The following is a 19,086-nucleotide window of genomic DNA, read 5'->3' on the forward strand; positions in this document are numbered from 1 at the left end:
CACATCTGTTTGGCTTCTTCCCTTTGAAGCATATGGGATTGCACCCCCCACGCGGCACGCAAGGTGGCTACTTCTCTTCTGCACAGCCGCGCCGTTTGGGGCGTCCCCTTTTTGATTTGCGCTTCACGTCGATGCTGCGAAAGGGGCGAACGAATACGCCTCAGAGGTGCCCCCTCACCAATTTCACCCCAAGCAGTTTCACCCCGCAGGTGGTGTAACGGACCAGGTAAAAAGCAAAAAAAAATATATAATGACGCATGGAGCGCCTCCGCCCAAGCCTAACCGCAGCATGCGAAGGGACGCAACGACGATGGTCTCGTTTTGTTACTACCTTTTGCCAAAGCGGTAACCACGCATCATTGTGTGGCATCCCCCAGGAGCGCAGCGCGTGACATTTTTCTTTTTTTTTTTTTTCTTTTTTTTTTACCACTGTGGAAGTCACTCCATTCGCTTGGACCCCCGCGGTGCATACCTTTCCCACGGTGGGGGAGTTCTGCCTCTCCACAGCCCCGCCCTGAGCGATGAGCGGCTATAATGATCGTTTTTAATTGCTTGCTTTGGCTGGCAGCTTACTTGATAGTCCTCCTAAGCGTCTCGCTCGCTTTTATAAGAGAGCCCCACCCGGTTGTAGCAAAATCGAGTTGGTTAGAAAGGGCGCAGGGTGGGAGCTGCCATGTGGTAGGCTGTCATGGTAGGAGAAGGAAGTCGCTTCAGCTGCGCCCGTCCAATGGTGATGAGGACAGATGTGTGAGGAGGTACCAAATCTTTTGCCACCCCCACCCGGGTGGTGGAAGCAGCTGGGGGGGTAGCAGAAGTGGGGGTAGCAGAAGTGGGGGTAGCTCCGAATTCGTTCGAAAGTTTAACAAAAGGAACTGCTTCTTGAAGCCAGCCATTTTTGCAAAAAGTGAGCAGCATAAACTGTGGGCAGATGTGGGGGAGAGCTCAAATGGAGGAGCCACAGACGGGGAGAAGCGGCCCCGTGAGGAAGCAAACCATGTAGAGGAGGGGGAGGAGGACCAATTCGACCTGATCAGCGACCACATCCTAGTCAGAAAAAATAGAAAGACCATAAAAGACCTCATGGAAGCGGGCATCTGGGGAGCCCCAAAAGAGAACCTCAAAATGATTAGGGAAAGGACAAACAAAAAGGTTAATTGGAATTACATCCTGAAGAAGAATAACAAACTGCTAAGTGATAACGTTGACAGGATATATAGCGAAATTTATAATAAAGAAAATGTGAATGATATATTTTTCGCGTTTGATACGAACCCGTATAGCTACTTAAACGTCACCATGAGTGTCTTTTCGCTGCATAAAATTACCACGTGCTATCTGAATGAGAGGAGACAGAGAGTGGGTTCTTCTCTTGGGGGGAAGAAGACCGACGTGCTGTCCCCAAGTGAGGCAAGTAAAGACCCACTGGGGGAAAACCACCCGAGTGATCACTTCCTCACCATGGGCGGAGGCGGAGAGGACAACTACGGAGAGGTGGACGATTGCAACATCCTCAAGATGAAGGAGGAAAGGAGGAGACTAAACCAAATCACGCGCAACAGGAACTTTATGAGGATTGTAGGCAGCATAAATAAACATCTTAAAATTATTTATAAAGTATTTTCTACGAATGAAAAGCTAACCTCATATGAAAAGAACAGAGACATGTATAAATTCATTCCCTATATAAATGTCAAGGACATCATCACCATTTTGAGGTGCTTTTGCATTTTGAAATTCGACCACACCAACATTTTTAAGTACATATATTTTTTCCTGGTCTTTTTTATGGACCAGTTTGATATGTTCCTGCTGTGCGAGGCCGTTTACCTTTGCTTGGTGAAGCGGATCTACGTGCGCCCGCTCTTCCTCAACTTTTCGAAGCGCCTCCTGGGGTACCTGCGGGGGGGGCGCGATGAGGGAAGCCGTATTGGAAGCGGTACGGAATGCAGCACGGGAAGTAATACGGGGAGCGATGAGGGAAGCAGTACTGGAAGTAATACGGAGCGCGCTGACGCGAAGGGTGACTCGAAGGATGACTCGAAGGATGGCGCTACCGCTATCGCTACCACCACCGCTACCTCCACCACTAGCGCGGCTCCCCAGGCCCCGCCGTACGAGGAAGCAAACTTGGAGGCCTTCCGGCGCGACATGGAGAGGGCGGTGCAGAGGGACGACCCCGAGCCAGACCACTTCGCCTCCTCCCCCTTTCACATGAAGGAGTTGGGCTACTCCATCTACCACCACGCGAACTACTCCTCCTTGAATAGCTCACAAGATGAGTTGGCGAAGGAGAAGGCGCGAAAAGGTGACGATGCGAACAAATTTGACGCCCAAGATTTGAGACACGCAAAAGAGGAGTTCATCCATTCGAGCAAAGTACAGAGCAGGTCGAACGAACCCTCAGAAGGGACATCCCCCCCAGTGGGTAGTCATCCCATCTGCTTCCATGTGTACTGTCTATACACCCTGAGCAAGTTCCCCTACACAAATGTGCAAATATTAAGTATCCTCACCTCGCAACTTATGGCAAAAGCACCAGAGCTAAGCATAGAGGAGCTCATTCTATCCTTTTACAGTCTTGCCGAGTTAGAGGTGGATTCTCCCAAACTTTTGAATGTCCTTTTTTTGCTAATTTTTAAGTGCCTTCATCGTTTGGATTACAGAAATAATGGCCTGGTTACCAAGCTGATAAGAGCGCTGTACTTGGTTGATGGGGAGATTTGCTCTTCTCCCGGTGAGGAGAACCGCCTTGAAGAGGTGAAAGCGCTCATGGTGCACTACCTAGCCAAAATGGTGCTTCGTAACCGAAATAACTACACGCCGATCGAACTGGTAGACATCATTCGGTACATGTCAGCCCTGGTGCACATCGATAGGGAGCTCTTCAATTTCGTTTATGAGATGCCGTTTTTCCAAAATTTGAACCAAGATACGCTGGACTATTACAAGAATAGCGTCTACTTTAATCAGTCATATTATGCCTACACGAAGGACAGCAGCGTTAACACCCCCGTCGAGATTATGGTGTGCAAGCTGTACCAGTCCTATTTGGCCTTCCGCGCGTGGGGCGCTTCCCAAATGGGTGGTTCGTCACACACGAGTGGTTCATCACAAATGGGTGGTTCTCCACAAATGGGCGTTTCACACACGAGTGGCTCATCACAAACGGGCGGCTGCCCCACCCTGCAGGCCATCCGCACGCGCAACGACAAGGTGAAGCCCTTCCAGTACGGACCACAGCTGCTGCAGCTGTTTAAGCAGACCTACACAAACAACATGCGCATCTCCTCCTACAGCTCCTCCTCGCTGCACTACGAAATGGCAGACATAATAAAAAAAGATTTGAAGATCCCCTGCCATGTAGAATACGTAACTGATAAGGGGCTGCTCATTGACATTGTGATACTTCGGGAGGACTTGCTAAAATTCGCTGCCTCCTTTTCTGGGCTTCGCAACATCGCCATAGAGGTGAATGGCCCCTTCCACTACAAGACCAAGTCGTACGGCGGGGGAGTTCCACCCCTCAACACGAAGACGGTTTTCAAGCGGAGGTGAGCGCGCGCGGAGGGGGCGCCGGGGCGGCTTCACCCCTCCCGGTTGGTCGTTCCCCAGTTTGGCCATCCTTCATTTGCTATTTTATTTTTGCCCCTCTTCGCAGGCTGCTCGAGCACGACAAGTGGCACGTCATCTCGCTCCCCTTTTGGGAGGTGAAGCCATGGTAGGTGTGGGAGTCCCGCTAGGGAAGAGGCGGGCACAGCGACCCCGCTGGGCTTATCACCCCATATGCATCTCTTTTTTGCCCCATATTTGTCTCCTTTTTCCCCATACGTGTCTCTTCCCCCCCAGGTTCAGCAAAAGCAGAAAGGAAAACTACATCCTGCGGGTGCTGCCCGACGAACTGAAGTCCTTTTTCAGTGACAAGGTGGGGGCGCCTTAACGTTGCCCAGCTGGGCGCTGCCGTTGTGGTGAGTGGTGCGATGCATCCGGTACCGTTGCAATTTTACTTTGTAGCATTTCTTTTTTTTTTTTTGTCAATCGGGGCATGTCGTAGGGTTATTCGCAAAGAGCGCCGCTCACAGCGTGATCGCTGGTAGGGACACCCCTATCCAGATGCGTATTCCTATTTTCCGCGTGCCCCCGAATTATCCCCCATTTTGCTCCCCTTTAGTGAGCGGGGAAAAAATAAATTAAAACAAACATCCCCTAGGGGTGGTCCCTCGTTTGGAAAAAAAATAAAAAATAAAATAAAAGAAAAGAAAAAAAATGGCTCCTTCACTCCCCTTTTGCGCGACTTTTAAGTTTCCACCTTGGGGAGCAACGTGCATGCATATGCATTTTACATGCCATGCGTACTTTGGTGAAGAGGACAAACTGGGGGGTTCCCCCGCGCGCATATTGTGTGCCCCTCTTTTTTTTCTGTTAAAAAATCCAAACAATTGAACTCACCACAGGGGGGTTGTTCCTCCTTTAGTATGTCATGCAATGACACTTGCATTTTTTTCTCCCTCTGATTGCGTGGCGCTTTCTCCGGAAAGATAGTAAATAGGAAAAAAAAGAGTAAGCTTATCAGGTGAAGGAAAAAAAAAAAAAAATACGCCCCGGTGTTGGCTACCCGCGTAGCTGAGCAGCACTTTGCAAAAAAATAAAAAAGAAAAAAAAAAAAAAAGTTAAAGAGTAGCCCCTATATGGTTACTTGCATAAATATGTATGTTACCCTAAGCGCGCTAGCCACTGCGTCAAATTTTCCGAAAGGGTAAGCGTGGCAACAGTGGAGCTATTCAACTCGGCCGCGAAGGCATATGAGTGTTATTCCCCGAAGGTTAGCAGGAAAAAAAAAAGGAAGAGCAGGATAAACGTCAGGTTGGAGCGAAACGATTGATCGGTTGGGTGGTTGATCGGATGATCGGCTGACTGGTTGATCGGATGATCGGCTGACTGGTTGATCGGATGATCGGCTGACTGGTTGATCGGATGATCGGCTGACTGGTTGATCGGATGATCGGCTGACTGGTTGATCGGTTGACTGGTTGATCAGCTGACCGACTGCCCGGCTGCCTTCCTCCCGCAGCTTCTCAGGAAGAGAAAAGGCGAAACGGGAAGGACCGAAGCCCCCCGTTACTTCCTCGGGTTAATCGCCCGCAAGTGACTCCGAAGAGGGTTCACCCGTTTGGGCATCTTCCTGGGGAGGAATCGCTTCCCCTTGGGAATCTTGAAGTGATTAGGAAAAGGAAAAAAAAACCGCCACGAATAGGCTGAATCGGCCACCCTAGAAAGGCCGCCCTCCTGAGAACCCCCAATTTAGCGCATCCCTGCTGCGCGGGTAACCTCCCCCCCCCTGGAAGCCATGCCGCAGAACGACTACATCGAGCTGCACCGAAAGCGGTATGGCTACCGATTTGACTACTTCGAAAAGTCGCGAAAGAAGGAGGCGCGCAAGGTACACAAGGAGGCACTCAAGGCGAAGAAGCTGAGAGGAATAAAGGCAAAAATTTATAACAAGAAAAAATACACGGAAAAAGTGAATCTAAAAAAAACTATAAAGGCCCATGAACCGAAGCACGTAAAGACGAACACAAAAATAAATGATGATAATGGATTGCCTTCCTACCTACTTGACAGAACCCAAGTGAAAGGAACCAAAGTGTTAACCAACCTACTTAAGCAGAAGAGGAAGAGCAAGGCAGGAAAATGGGAGTTGCCCATCCCGAAAATACAGGCCTTAAACGAAGCCGAAATGTTAAGAGTTGTAAAATCTGGAAAGAGGAGAAGAAAAACGTGGAAAAGACTCATCGATAAAGTTTCTTTCGTTGGAAATGATTTTACGAGGAAGAATCCAAAATATGAGAGATACATCCGACCGAGTAGCTTACGTTTTAAGAAGGCCAACGTATATCACAGCGAATTGAAGGCCACCTTCTCTCTTGACATCCTAAGTGTTAAGGTGAATCCCCAGTCTAATTTGTATACCAACTTGGGCGTTATTACCAAGGGTACAATCATCGAGGTGAACGTCAGCGAATTAGGGCTCGTTACTCAGTCGGGGAAAATCATTTGGGCCAAATTCGCGCAGGTTACCAACAACCCAGAATTGGACGGCTGCATAAATGCGACTCTCCTCGTGTAGGGGGTGTGTCGCGGCCGCTTCTCCAAGGGGCAGCGTTGGCAGTGGGGGAAGTAGCTACCATACTTTGGGTGGATCTGCTTAACTTCGCAGAGATTCCCCCCCCACGGGGCCATTTGCATCTCCATTTTGGTAACATTCGCTTGATTTGTGTGGGAGCCACGTGGAAGGGGTCCCCCCACAGAGCTGTTTTCCCCTTTTCCACCCCAACCATGTGTTTATATAAAACGTCCCGCATGGCGCAGGCACTTTTCTATTTCACCCCACTTCGCATTGCTTTACCTCCCCCGTTTTTTTTTTTTTCCTTTTTTGTACTCCCCCAACGTCCCCAACAATTTGTTTACACCCCCACGTACGCGTGTCAAATGAGCATCGCCTGTACGGCTGAATGGGAAGAAGCGTGGCTGTCCTTTTTTGATGCGGCCAATTGGGGGCCCTTTTCCCCCCGCGAGGGCCGTCCTGCAAATTTTGAAAAATTCCCTTCGAGTCAGCTGAAAACGGAATGGCATTTCCCGTCGTGTCGTGATCTGTGGGCACAGCTCGGAAAGGAAAAGAAAGAGAAGACCCACAAAAAGGTGCAACTCGTTTGGGGGGTCCCGACCAAACAGTCGGCTACGCGGCTAACCGAGAGGCCTGCTACGCGTCCAGCTGAGCGCCCAATTTAATCTCCCCACTTCCGTGGCACACCCGCCTCCCCCCATTTTTGCTTCCCCTTTTTGGGGATAAAACCGTTGCGATTGACGAGGCTGTAATTTTTTTTTTCCCTTTTCTACAAAAAAATATATATGCCCCCCGCGCAGCGCGTTCGCGTCCATTTTGCAGAGGGCCATCTTGGGGAGTCCGAAGCGAAAAAAAAAGATAAATCAACCCATACGCAGGAAAAATTTTCAAGTGCAAGGGAAATTTTCAAGTGCATGGAAGTTTTTCAGGTGATGGAAATTTTTCAAGTGATGGAAATTTTTCAAGTGATGGAAATTTTTCAAGTGATGGAAACTTTTCAAGTGGTGGGAATTTTTCAAGTGGTGGAAACTTCCTAACCGCGTGAACAATTGCGCGCACGTGCCAATTCGCCGCACTTAGGTGTACGCGCCGCGCGTCGGCGATTCTGCCAACGCTCTTCTGCCCTTCCTGAGGTTAGCACCAAGCGTTGCGCCGAAAGTGTGTGTGTCCGGAAAGGTCCCCCTTTTTTTAGCGTTTCACCCAGTTAGGGTACGAAGTTTGAAACGTTTCATTTCCGTTCCTTTCCGTTCCTTTCCTTTCCTTTTTTTTTTTTTCCCATCCGTTTAGAAGCTTGCACTTTATCACCCCTAAGTAGCCACCTTCACGATTGTTACTCCTCCGGGGAGGGAGCCAAACCTGTGTAGAAAGCACGCACAAACGTGAGAGAGGCGAAAAAAAAAAAAAAAAAAAGGAGGAGATTCACGTGTTGTGTTTTTTCTTAACTTCTCCCCCCAGCGTGTAAAATGGAAAACGTGTTCGACAACAAGAAGGAGCCGTTCGTCGGGATGCGCGTGTTCAGCTGCGCTTTTGGAGAGGATAAAGTGGCACACGAGGGGGGGGAAGATGATGAGCAGGTGGCCCTTGGCGGAGAGGGGACAAATGCCGAGCAGGTGGCCCACGGCGGGGAGGGGGCAGATAACAAGTCCAGCTCCTCCGGCACGCAGCCGGACAAGCAAGTGGCGGACGAAAACCTAATCAAGTACCTCTTCAACGAGCAGATAAAGGTAAAGGTAGGCACGGTGCGCTTCATCGGGACGCTCAAGAATCACCCGCACCCGAACACTACCTTTTACGGGATCGAATGGGACAACAAAAGGGAGGGAAAGAACTTTGGGGATTTCAACAGCGACGTTTACTTCTTCCCGTTGCACCTGCTCACGAGGGAGAGAGCAAAGAGGTGCTACAATGTGGGAGACCGCCCCTTGGAAGATCACCCCTTGGCCAACCGCAAATTGGCCGACCGCACATCTGGCATACCGGCCGAGGAAAGCCAAAAACTTGTGGAGGAACTGCGCTCCTGCAAGAGGCACCTAAAGCCGTGCTCATTCCTGCCAGTGGAAAAAATACACGTAGGGTTGACCTTCTTTCAAGCCCTGCATTTTCGGTACACATATTTCTTCACCGATTCGGATCTCTACGTGGAGGATTACCAGACGAAGAAGACCAAGAGGGTTCAATTTAATGGAATAACTGAAGCGAGAAATTACTTCCAAAACTTCCATCAACTGACAAACATAACCCTAAACAAGTACCTCATACAGACCTGCGGGGCACATAACAACGTAGCGTTTCACCAGCTCCGCAGCTTGTCTCTCTGTGGGAACCTCCTCAGCCAGTGGAAGGACATCTTTGAGATTGTCAGCTTGGCGAAGGAGCTCTCCTACCTGAACGTGTCAGACAATAAAATGGAAAAGTTGGGTCTCCAATCGGTTAGGGGCAGCTCTCCCTGTGGCTGCCCCTGTGGTGAGAGTGAAGATAAAGAGGGACACCACCGGGGAGGAACCGCCGAACCGGGGGGGGGGCCTCCCAAATGCAGCCACTGCATGCAGGACCACCTAATCAGATTCGAACAGATTAAAGAGCTATGCGTTGACAACACGATGATCGACTGGGAAGACGTTCTAATTTTGTCGTTCGTTTTTCCCAACGTGGAGATACTGAGCTTGAAAAGGAACTACCTCACGAGCATCCGCATGAGGGACGTGGACCTGGTCAACTCGCCGGTGCTTCTCCAGTACGTCCAGCGGGACAGGCGTGAAGGGGGCGCTCCTCCCGAAGAGCCTAGTAGACTTTCACTTCGCGACACCGCGCAGCAAGGGGGGCAGGGCGCGCCCAGCGTGGAATCAAACGAGTCGGCGAATGGGAAAGCAAACGTGGCGATGAACGTGCCTGCAAACGTGTCAGACGTGCACACCTTTAGGAAGCTGCACAAAATCGTGCTCAACGATAACTACCTGCACGATTACGAAGACCTGTTTTGGTTCATCCGCCAGGTGAAATCCATTCGGGCGGTGTTCCTGAAGAGGAACAAATTCGCGGACAGGGACGACTTGGTGGCCCTTGCGGAGGGGGTGTGCTCAGGGGGGGGCCAAAAAGGCAATCAGGGTGAGGAGGGCAATCAGTACGAGGAGGGCAATCAAAATGAGGAAGACCGCGAATGGGAACCCCGCGAAGGGGACCCCCCCCCCGACCGACTCCAACGGATAAACGAAAGGTTCAGCCACCTGAAGGAGCTCCTGCTGGACGAAAACAAAATCAAGAGCTACAAAACTCTGAGAGATTTGTTCTACGCTTTTTACCACCTGGAGACGCTAAATTACCAGAGGGGGAAAAACAAGTTGAAGGTGAAGAAGGACCTGCGGTTCGTATTCGTGGCCATCCTCCCCATGTTGAAGACGCTGAATCGGAGCCACATAAACAAGAGCGAACGCATAAACTCGGAGCGCTTCTTCATATCGCTTTACCAGAAGGACGACGTGGTCAGGGTGTTCAACGAGCCCGTGCTCGGCTGCCGCCACAGCGACCGTCTGGAGTGCCTGCACTACGAGGCTTTGCAGGGTGAGTCCGCCCGCCATGCGATGCGCTTGCGGCGATTCTGCGCTGCGTATACACCGCTTCCGCACCGCGATTACACCGCTTCCGCACCACGTTTACACCACTTCTACACCCCCCCTTGCAGACCAACCCAGCGCCGACGCCGCCAAAGGCATGCAGAGCAACCTCATCAACATCACCATCATTCCCGAGTTTTTAAATTCCAAAAAATATGAAATTGTAAAGAAAAAGGTCAACAAGCACATGAACATAAAGGATTTGAAGTACCTGTGCTCGCGCCTCTATTCCGTCCCCCTCCCCAAGATGCAGTTATTCTACACGGACGAGGTGGGTCACTCGAGATGAGCAAACGGGAGACGCACTCGAGATGAGCAAACGGGAGATGCACTCGAGATAAGCGCACGGGAGAAGCACTCGTGCAGTCTCGCATGTACAGATCTCGAGATCTGCTTCAGGCCAAGAGGGGCGCATCTTCCATTTGCGAATTTCCCATTCGGCGATTATTCACCACTTCATTTCGTTTACCTTTCACGTTGCACCATCCCATTTTGGACCTTTTTTTTTTTTTTTTCCTCCCCCCTTTTTTTAGAACAACCCCATGTGCGTTGAAATTGTGGACAGCAACTCGAGTCTGTACACCTACGGAATTGACAACAACTCGAAGATAAAAATTAAAATGGAGCAGTAGGCAGACCCTTGGAGGAGTTTCCTAGTTGGATGAGGATGCTCACCTATGCATGTACGGGTGTGTGCACGCTGCTTTTTTTTTTTTTTTTTTTTTTTTTTTACGTGCGTTTGTGTCACTACAGCGTAACCCGCTTGGCTGTGCTCGTCTGTGTGCGTTCCGCAAGGGAGCAGCCATGCGTCGAAGCGGGGTTGGCGCTACTTCGTTTGTCACTTGGTCGCTTCTCCATGTGGCTACTTCTCCATCTGGCTACTTCCCCACCTTGTTATTTCCCCATTTTGATGAAGGAGGAATGCCAAAAGGGAGGCACCTCCCAGCCTGACAACTCAAGGCAACTTCGCCTCATTTTTTTCGTAAAAATTTCCGGGCTGGTTTGCAAGACGACCAGCGTGATGCTAAAAAGGTGTGCACGTGAATGGACTCCCCCTCACGAGTACACCCATGTGGAAAGAAAAACCATCCCACGGGAGACGTGTTAAGTGGAAGACTGCTATCCACGTGGCAGTTCTTTTTTTACATTCCCGCATGTACGCTAAGAGGTAAAAAAAATAAAAATAAAATATACAATAAACGGACAACCTCCCCAAATGGCACGTTTACTCATCCCATTTGCCGCGTAACGGTGGGGAGGAAAAGACCTTCCCTCGTCCCACGAATTTTAAAGAAACAAATGCCCATTGTAGGCACTCCACTTTGGCAATATAACCTATTCACATTTTTTTTTTTCCCAAAGGTTAGTTGATCACACAGGGGAAGAGCGATGTTTGTACAGCCTCCCTCCATGCACGCTTCTCACCATGCAATGAGGATAAGTTAAATTTTTTTGGGCATATAAAAGGGGAGGAAAAAAAAAAAAAAGAGAAAGCTGGACTTTCCCTTCCCCCAAAAAAACGGTTGACACACCTCCCCCTTTGAGACAACCTCCCGCAGCTGTACTTTTGGCCACACAGGGTGAAAACCTACTACCAAATCTCGTGCAACGCTGAGGAGTCGCTTCAGTCAAAGGAAGCCAATTCAAATAAAGAGGAGGGGAGGAAAACAAAAAAGCACGCGCTCAGAAAGGTAGGCGCGAAAAGGCAAACTCTTAAGGGGTACAACGCGAACCATGGAGGAACGCCCCACGGGTCTGAGGAGCCTCCCCCTGACGGAAAAAAAAGGCGAGGCGAAGAGGCTAACGCAGTCCAGAGAGGACGCCCCCACAGAGGAAGACCTGGAGATATGTTTCCACCTGCCCAACGGAGAGACCCTCACACTAAAGGAAAACGGGGGCATAGAAGTTGGCCATTTGAAACTAAAACTGTCACACCTTTTGGGGAAGCCCTATCAGCAAATCTTCTTAACGTACAATAATATGGCCATGCTGGATCCCTTGTCTATAATAGACGTCACTGGGAGGGCCAATTTGCAAAAAATTCACATCGAGGTTGGCTACCCCGACTAGTGCGCTCTGCCTGCTCGGGTGCTAAGCGGGTGCGAATGGGTCCTACATACGCTGCTTCTGCATCTGCTTCTTCTACGTATGCTGCTTCTTTTTTTTTTTGTTTTTGCTCCCCTGCATATGCCCAAAACTGAACTGAAAAAAATTACATAATCGTCCTTCCCAAAAATGGAGTCACTTTTTTTCTTAACCGGTCAGGTAAAAAAAAAAATCGTCTTCATTTTCACTATTACGTTGAGGAGGTTATCAAAATGGGGCCCCCGTTTGGAGTCCCCATTTGGAGTCCCCGTTTGGAGTCCCCGTTTGGGGCCCCTCCTTTTCGCCCCTCCCCCTGGCCTACAACTTCCTCTCATAAATGTTATAGCAGAGGAGCTTGTCCATCATGTCCGCGTGGGTGAGGATCATCCTCCGGCAGCAGTACCTCGTCAAATTGAGTTCGTCTAGGGCGTCACATTTGGAGACTCCTTCTTCTAACTTCTTTTCGTATAGGCTCCACAGGTTTCCGATAAGCTTCCCGCAGGTGAAGCAGCGCACGGGGATGATCATTTTGGTTCTTCCCTTTTCCGGGGTGTTGCTTCGGGTGGGGAGAACCTACCTACGTACCTACGCACGTGTATATGTTTATATATATATTTCTATCCGTTTTGCCTTTTCCCTGAAAATGGGCGCTCTTGGCTGGTCTTCTGCAAGTCCCCCTTTTGCTCTCCACCTTCGGTTTGCCTCCTCAGGATGTCCCCTCCGAAATGAAACTCCAAACACGCCTATCTATCAAGCAACGCCGCGTTTGACCCGTCTCTCACTAAGCGGTCCCTCTTCCCACTGCTGCTCAACTTCGTCGTCGTTTCACCGCGCATACGCATGTATAAATGATATGGCTCTTTTGTGATGCCCCTTTTTGCTGTTCTCTATTTTCCCAGGCTGCACAAACGGGAGAGCGAAACTTTTTAAACAAGGAACAAAATTCTTCAGTTGAAAAGGTAAGCAAAAGGGGAGGAAAATAACCCACGGTTTGTTCGCGTACGTTTTACATTCTCCCTTGCGCGTCACAAAAATGGGTAAAATGAAAAAAAAAAAAAAAAAAAAAAAAAAACGGGGTAAATAAACGTTGCTATATACTGCATAGGGGAAATAGCTCCTTTCGGATTTTTTTTTTTTTTTTCCGCCTCTGCAGCTGGCAAAATGCGGGGAAAAAAAGGGGCAAAATAAAGCGGGCGAGCAGGAGAGGCAAACAGGAGAGGCGAACAGAACAGGCAAAAAAAAAAAGGCAAAATAAACGGGCGAACAGAAGAGGCCAAAATGTTGCGGAAAATAAACGGGGAAAAGCCGCTTAAACGACAGGGTCATCGCGGGTAGGCCACAGGAAATGTGATGGGAAAATGTGGCCAAATGATGGGCAAATAATTGGCAAAATGATGACCAAATGATGGCCAAATTGATGGGCAAATAATTGGCCAAATGGTGGACAATTGTCCCCAAGTTCTTCTCAAAACTTTCCCCATTATTCCCCAACCCATTCGCTTCGCTGCCAACCCACTTTGCCGCCGCTTCCCTGCCGCTCACGCCGCTTGCGCAGCAAGTCTACAGGTTGTAGGCGACGCAGCCCATGTAGCGCTCCACCTTGCGCAGGGCGTGGTGGAAGTTGTGCCTGCACTTCTCCCTCTTCCCCCGGACAAACGCGGCAAACTCCCTCCCCGAATTGCAAACGTTTTCGGAGAAGGTATAAATGTCGTTATTGGAAATGAACTGATCTGAGTAGCTAAAGACGGAGGACGCGTAGGTCTTCGGCTTTGCATTTATTTTGTAACTCGAGTTCGTCGTGAAGTTGATTGCGTGGCTGACTGAGTGGCTGGTGGGGAGGTGGTCGGTTTTATTGCTGCTGACCTCCCCGGGGGGGCTGCGTTCCCCGCGCTTTCTTCTGTGGAAGGCGTACATATCTTGCCAGTCTTGGGAGTCCACCCGGGAGACATCCACTTCCGTCCGAATGAAGCTCTGGCTCTTAATCCCCTCAACCACGTTGGTGAAATTCAAAATGGGGTTATAGCTTAGAATTTTATCTATGCCGATGAGGTGCCTGTTGACGATGCTGGCCAGGTTGGTGTAGTCCTCCTTCTCGACGCTGGAGCTGATGGTCATGCTGTTTTTCTTTGTCTCGAGAAAGCTAACGAACATTTCGTCGCTCACGTCCTTTGCCTTCTTCTTATAGGTACAGTACGCAACGAATTCCTCATGCAGGTCGTTTACGTATTTGGTCATTCTGCTAAGTTGGTTTGTGGAGTCTGCTGTTTTGCCCCCAGCCTTGGCCGCCACCTTGTTGTACCCGCTCGTGCACCCCTTGTCCAGGAGGTACTCCTTCAGCAGTTTGAAGTTCTGCTCGAAATTGTTCAGGTCCTGTAGAGGGGGGGAAAAAAAGAAGGCGCGCTGTTTGTACATACGTGTGAGGGTATATATATGTGTGCTTTTGGAGTGATCCCCGCGGAAGGGCAATTAACTCTCCGCTAGGCAGTAGCTCCCTGGCCGCTATGCAGCTATGCCGCTATGCCGCTGCCCCCTCGCCGTACGCTTAGCACGTGGATGGAGAGGGTCCCCCGCTCGGCGGGCGGCACGACGTTGTCGTAAAAGAACTTATGGTTGTTCAGGTCGAAGAGGTCGACGGGGGCGGATGCCCCCCCTGGGTCTCCACTGGCAGAGGCATCGTCGCTTTCCGCCTCTTCCTCCCCCGCAGCACCGTCTGGGAAGATTGACTGAAGCCACAACCAAAAGACAGCGCGTAGTTGCTCCACGTGGAAAAGATTCACCCCGTTTTTATACACATGGCAGACTCGATTGTACAGTGGCGGATCGTTTAGAAGGAAAAACTCATTAAGGGTCACTTTGTCGCTTAGCACTTGTTCGTAGTTCACATCGTCAAGTGGTTCTTCCTCTACGTAGTTGCTCCCGTTTAGGGGGTGCCCGCCACGACGGGGGGATGCCCCCCCTCCTGCAAAGCCGCTTCCGTTTCTAGGAAATGCATTCGCTTTGTTTGCTCCCGTTTCAAGCCCGCATAATTTATTCCTCACATTTTCTCTATCCCTTTCAAAATCGACATGCACAGTGAACATGGCATTATGCATGAGGTTCACTCTTTTGTTTTTACTGCCCATTGCTCTGGTCCTCTCGGGGCACTTCTTCCCTTGAGTGGAGTTGCTTAGGTCTTCCACGTCTGCAACGTTAACGACGGCATTGTGTGGCTCCATGTAGGTACTCACCAGCGCGTTGAATTTGTGAAACAGGAGGAGTCTATTCACATCCAAGTGCTTCATATGGTTCATACGCTGAGTTATTTTCCTTTGCAATTGTATCAACTGACTGCAATGTGTATTAATATTTCTCGTCAGCTGAGGGATGTACATCTCAACATCATCATCGGCGACGACGCGCAAGTCGTCACTTGGGCTGCTTCGGTTGGAAGCACATTCTGTTGAACTTCCCCTCCTCGTGAGGTCTTCCACCCCTCCGGAACTGCGTCCATACCGTTTGATGAAATTCTCTTGATACGTTGCGTAGTCGTAGGATACATACTCCTCCAAAGTGAGTTCCTCTTCCGTGGGGGCTGCCTCCCCGTTGGGTGAGCTCCACCCCTCGGGGTCGCTCCCCCGCTTTGCAGCCATTTGCGAAGTCATCGCGGTGCTCCTCCTCTTTAAATGCTCACTTTCGCTGTGTTCAGGTCCCCTCATCTGATTGTCTCCTACCCCGCGGGTACTACCCCCCCGCTCATGCAAAAACTTATACATGTGTCTATACTGGAAGAGCTCCAAATCGTAGGGCCGATTCGAAAGCAGCAGCATGGCTTCATTTATTACGTGAAAGTAATCTTCTCCCTCTTCTTCACCTTCTTCGTTTGTCTTGTCGAGCGTCTTTTCCTGCATCCGGTTGGTTCTCTGTCTGGTGGAGGCGCTTCGACCCCCCCCTGGGTTGCCAGCGCATCTGAGTTCCCGAAAGAAGGACTCATAAAACGGCTGCCGCGCATCATAATGCTCAAACAATTTGGTGCAGTCAATTAGGAACCCAATGCATAGGAGCAGCTCCTTACACATTTGAAAATGGCATTTGAGGAGGTGAAACAGTCTGGGGTACTCAAAATGCTCAAGTAGCAGCACCGCCATGGGAGACACGATGTTCAGGTGGTCCACGTAAGGGGCATTGTCCATTCCTAGTTCCTCCACAAAGTTGTCTCCTCCGTCGTCATCATCATCATCATCCGTGTCGTCTGTTTCTCCTGCATCACTCCCGTAGGTGCGTTCTCCTCCCCGGGGGGTGCTTCCCACGTCGCCTCTCCCACGTGAAGCGTCTGCACCTGAGGGGGTTCTCCCCGGTGTGGTACCCCCCGAAGCGTCTTTCCCCCCGGAGAACAACTCCTGTTCCACCCTGGAAATCTCCTTCTCTACGTACGCGCTGTAGGTCGGTTTGAACTTCCTCTTAAAGCTGAAGCAGTAGAGTAGGCACAAATCATTAATGAGGAAGTTGTAACAAGTAATTACCTTCTTTTTTTTTTTCCCATTTCTTTCGCATTTTCCTCTTCTAAGCAAATCCGCCGTTATGTAATCTATGCCATAGAAATTGAACACTTTGCAAACGTGTTCTAGGCTCTCCTTGATTGAGATGTTCATGGGGGTGTAGAGCAGGTGGTGTCTCTCACTAGGGTGGCGGTGCTGAAAAACTTCTCGGGGCAGCTAAACAGAGGGGGGAGAGGCCATCCAGGGTGCACTACGGGGGAGAAAACGGGGGGAGGGGAGAGTTCCTTTTTTACGGAGCATCTTTTTTTTTTCTCCCAAAACATGGGATAAATTCGCACAAAGGGAGGAGGAGGAAAAATAACGCGCCCAATGGAAGACCTGCTACTAACCCGCCGCCTTCAAATGACCCACTTGTGAGGACTTCGCTCATTGCCAAGGCATCCACAACGGGGCGGCGCAAAATTCAGCGAAGCGGAGTGGGTGAACAAATTTCTGCTCAATCTGGGGACCCACCAAGTGCGCGTTTCGCACGTGGCGCGGAAAAAAATAAAAAGGGGTAACCTTCCGAAGGCGAGAAGAAGGAAAAATTCATCCATTCATTTGTTTACTCATTTGCTTACTCATTTTATTTATTTTTGTGAGGCCACTTTCACCCTTCACAAAAAGCGATTGAGCGTCCCTCTCGCGAAAGCCAGTTTATCACCATTTAGTGTGGACAGAAAAAAAAAAAAATAAAATAATAAAATAGGTGGGAAGTAGGCCGATTTCACTTCCTCTCGAGAGCGACCCTCCCTTCGTTGCCAAAACGACTTTCGAAGCAAGCCAATCGACGAGGCTACTTCGCGTGATGAGGTCCGCCAAAACGTTCCCGCAAAGAGAAGAATCGGGATGATCAACTGTACGTTTTATTAACTACCGCGCGAATTGACCATTCGATGGAAAGGTGAGAAAAAACTACTCATCCACGAAGAAGTAACCATGGAGTTCTCCCTCATATCAGCAGGATCCGATGCGGTAAGGCCAGGGCAGAAAAAAGGAAAACCACCCCTTTCCCCCCGTGCGCTCACCATTCCGATGTACCACTTATTTAGTGCGCGTGACGCAGCATAGGCAGGTGTCCACCTGGAAATGCTCTTCCATTTCTTTGCGTGTCTACATGGTGGGAAGCTTCCCAATGATGACACGCATCACACATCACACATCGCGTGCCTTTTTTTTTTTTTTTTCCCCACTGGGGTCACTGCAGAAAATCTACAAGTGCGTTTTCATCGGGAAGGAAGCAGTGAAGAAGGAGATCTTCCGAAAATATTATCGGCACAAAAAAATCGATGCGAAGATCCGAAAATTGAGAGTCTCTAACGAAATCAAATTTACAAAAAAGCTAGCCAGCATAAACATAGATGTACCGATTCTCTACTTCGTTGATGTGAATGAGAAAAGCTTATATTTGGAATACGTCCAGGGGTGCACCATTAATCAGATTCTTAAGAATGTAAAAGAGTACCAACCCAATGTCCCCAAAAGCATAGGCAGAGTGCTAGCGAAAATACACAATGGGAATGTAATTCATGGGGACTTTACAACGTCTAACTTGATTTTGAGGAACTCCTGCCTTCGTGATGGATGCACCATTTGGGATTCCTCCACCGGGTTGCCTTACCAGCTGGACGACGCGGACTCGATACGCCTCTGCGTGATTGACTTCGGTCTGTCGTTTTTGTCCGCCTCGGTCGAGGTGAGACGCAGGGGGTGGCGCCGTCGCCGATTTGGGCGTGTGCCCTAATGCGGCATAGCGCAACTTCTATGCACCACTGCATAACTTCTATGCTGCTTAACCTGTGCACTCGCGCGGGAGGGCGACATTTCTCCGCACCCCCCCACTCCCTGCAGGACAAAGCGGTCGACCTGTTCGTCCTTCTGAAGGCCATCAAAAGTTTCCACAGCGAGTTCGCGCTCCTGGTAAGATGAGCCATTTGGGTGCAGCCCAATGGCAGCAGCGTTGTGATGATCATCATCATTATGATGATGGTGAAGCGCCTGACTTATTCCTTTCCCATCCCTCTCCCCGAACGCACCACTCAGGAGGAGGACATCCTCGCGGGGTACCAAACGAAATCGAACAACTTTGACGAAATAAAGAAGAAGTTAGAAATAGGTGAGGCGATAGTTGTGGGGATCACTTTGCAGGGCGTTACATATAACCGCCTGTTAAGCCGCATGCTAAGACGCATTACGTGTGTGGTGAATTTCGCCCCATTTTGCGCCTTTTTCTCTCCCGTCTTGCAGTCAAACAGAGGGGACGCAAGAGACCCATGGTTGGATAGTACCACCGTGTTGGGCACGGAGAGGAAGAAATAACCCGGACGGTGGGTCCTTCCATCTGGATTAACCCTCCCCCTGTGATGGTGACTTCTCAAGAAGGAAACGCGTTTTTTTAAAATAAATTGAGTCCCTCCCCCCCTGATGGTTTTCTTACCCATTTGCTCCCCTTGGGAAGTGTTTTCCTTCTCGTACATTGTGGCACATTTGACGAATTTTTTGGACCCATTTTTTTTTTTTTTTTAGTGTACATTGGTGGGATACACTCGGGGGTACCTGTTCATTGGTTCCCACACGGACAATCCTCTCACTCCGTAGTTATAGCTTTGTGTGCATACGTGGTGACGCATGCTTTGGCTCCTCCCCGAAGAGGAGTTCCTTTCCCCGCTGTTGAACTTGACGTGGAAAAGTCCCCGCCATACTCTCCTTCCATTTTAAGCAAACGAATAAACGCGGCGTGGTTCGTACGTACGTT

At 49.8% G+C, this 19,086-nt stretch overlaps 7 protein-coding genes across 7 annotated transcripts, besides 8 other annotated features; 5 read left to right on the top strand and 2 right to left on the bottom strand.

Moving 5' to 3' along the window:
- Positions 1-299: 299 nt before the first annotated feature.
- Positions 300-373: a microsatellite.
- A 161-nt stretch (positions 374-534) lies between these two features.
- On the top strand, positions 535-3,555 carry PVX_087915 (hypothetical protein, conserved; the record flags this gene model as incomplete). Its single annotated transcript, XM_001613394.1, has 1 exon — positions 535-3,555. The coding sequence occupies one exon, from the start codon at positions 535-537 to the stop codon at positions 3,553-3,555; it is 3,021 nt and encodes a 1,006-aa protein (XP_001613444.1).
- Positions 1,614-1,644: a microsatellite.
- A 1,789-nt stretch (positions 3,556-5,344) lies between the features above and the next one.
- On the top strand, positions 5,345-6,124 carry PVX_087920 (ribosomal protein S8e, putative; the record flags this gene model as incomplete). The annotated part of the gene is made up of 1 exon (XM_001613395.1): positions 5,345-6,124. The coding sequence occupies one exon, from the start codon at positions 5,345-5,347 to the stop codon at positions 6,122-6,124; it is 780 nt and encodes a 259-aa protein (XP_001613445.1).
- Positions 5,444-5,483: a microsatellite.
- Positions 5,856-5,885: a microsatellite.
- Positions 6,125-7,584: 1,460 nt separating the features above from the next.
- PVX_087925 (hypothetical protein, conserved) lies at positions 7,585-10,364 on the top strand (the record flags this gene model as incomplete). The annotated part of the gene is made up of 3 exons (XM_001613396.1): positions 7,585-9,679; positions 9,801-10,003; positions 10,266-10,364. 3 exons carry the CDS (start codon positions 7,585-7,587, stop codon positions 10,362-10,364), a joined length of 2,397 nt encoding a protein of 798 aa, XP_001613446.1.
- Positions 8,567-8,616: a microsatellite.
- Positions 10,365-10,713: 349 nt separating the features above from the next.
- On the top strand, positions 10,714-11,901 carry PVX_087930 (hypothetical protein). The gene is made up of 2 exons (XM_001613397.1): positions 10,714-10,900; positions 11,095-11,901. The coding sequence occupies exon 2, from the start codon at positions 11,467-11,469 to the stop codon at positions 11,800-11,802; it is 336 nt and encodes a 111-aa protein (XP_001613447.1). The 5' UTR covers positions 10,714-10,900; positions 11,095-11,466; the 3' UTR covers positions 11,803-11,901.
- Positions 11,656-11,682: a microsatellite.
- Positions 11,902-12,135: 234 nt separating the features above from the next.
- PVX_087935 (DNA-directed RNA polymerase II 8.2 kDa polypeptide, putative) lies at positions 12,136-12,345 on the bottom strand (the record flags this gene model as incomplete). Its single annotated transcript, XM_001613398.1, has 1 exon — positions 12,136-12,345. One exon carries the CDS (start codon positions 12,343-12,345, stop codon positions 12,136-12,138), a length of 210 nt encoding a protein of 69 aa, XP_001613448.1.
- Positions 12,346-13,038: 693 nt separating this feature from the next.
- PVX_087940 (hypothetical protein, conserved) lies at positions 13,039-16,445 on the bottom strand (the record flags this gene model as incomplete). The annotated part of the gene is made up of 2 exons (XM_001613399.1): positions 13,039-14,187; positions 14,358-16,445. 2 exons carry the CDS (start codon positions 16,443-16,445, stop codon positions 13,378-13,380), a joined length of 2,898 nt encoding a protein of 965 aa, XP_001613449.1. The 3' UTR covers positions 13,039-13,377.
- Positions 14,082-14,108: a microsatellite.
- Positions 16,446-16,929: 484 nt separating the features above from the next.
- On the top strand, positions 16,930-18,997 carry PVX_087945 (p53-related protein kinase, putative). Its single transcript, XM_001613400.1, has 6 exons — positions 16,930-17,306; positions 17,539-18,027; positions 18,183-18,251; positions 18,375-18,447; positions 18,579-18,697; positions 18,858-18,997. Exons 1-5 carry the CDS (start codon positions 17,271-17,273, stop codon positions 18,614-18,616), a joined length of 705 nt encoding a protein of 234 aa, XP_001613450.1. The 5' UTR covers positions 16,930-17,270; the 3' UTR covers positions 18,617-18,697; positions 18,858-18,997.
- Positions 18,098-18,146: a microsatellite.
- Positions 18,998-19,086: the final 89 nt, after the last annotated feature.

Source organism: Plasmodium vivax, chromosome 1, assembly GCF_000002415.2.
Source record: "Plasmodium vivax chromosome 1, whole genome shotgun sequence".
NCBI lineage: Eukaryota > Apicomplexa > Aconoidasida > Haemosporida > Plasmodiidae > Plasmodium > Plasmodium vivax.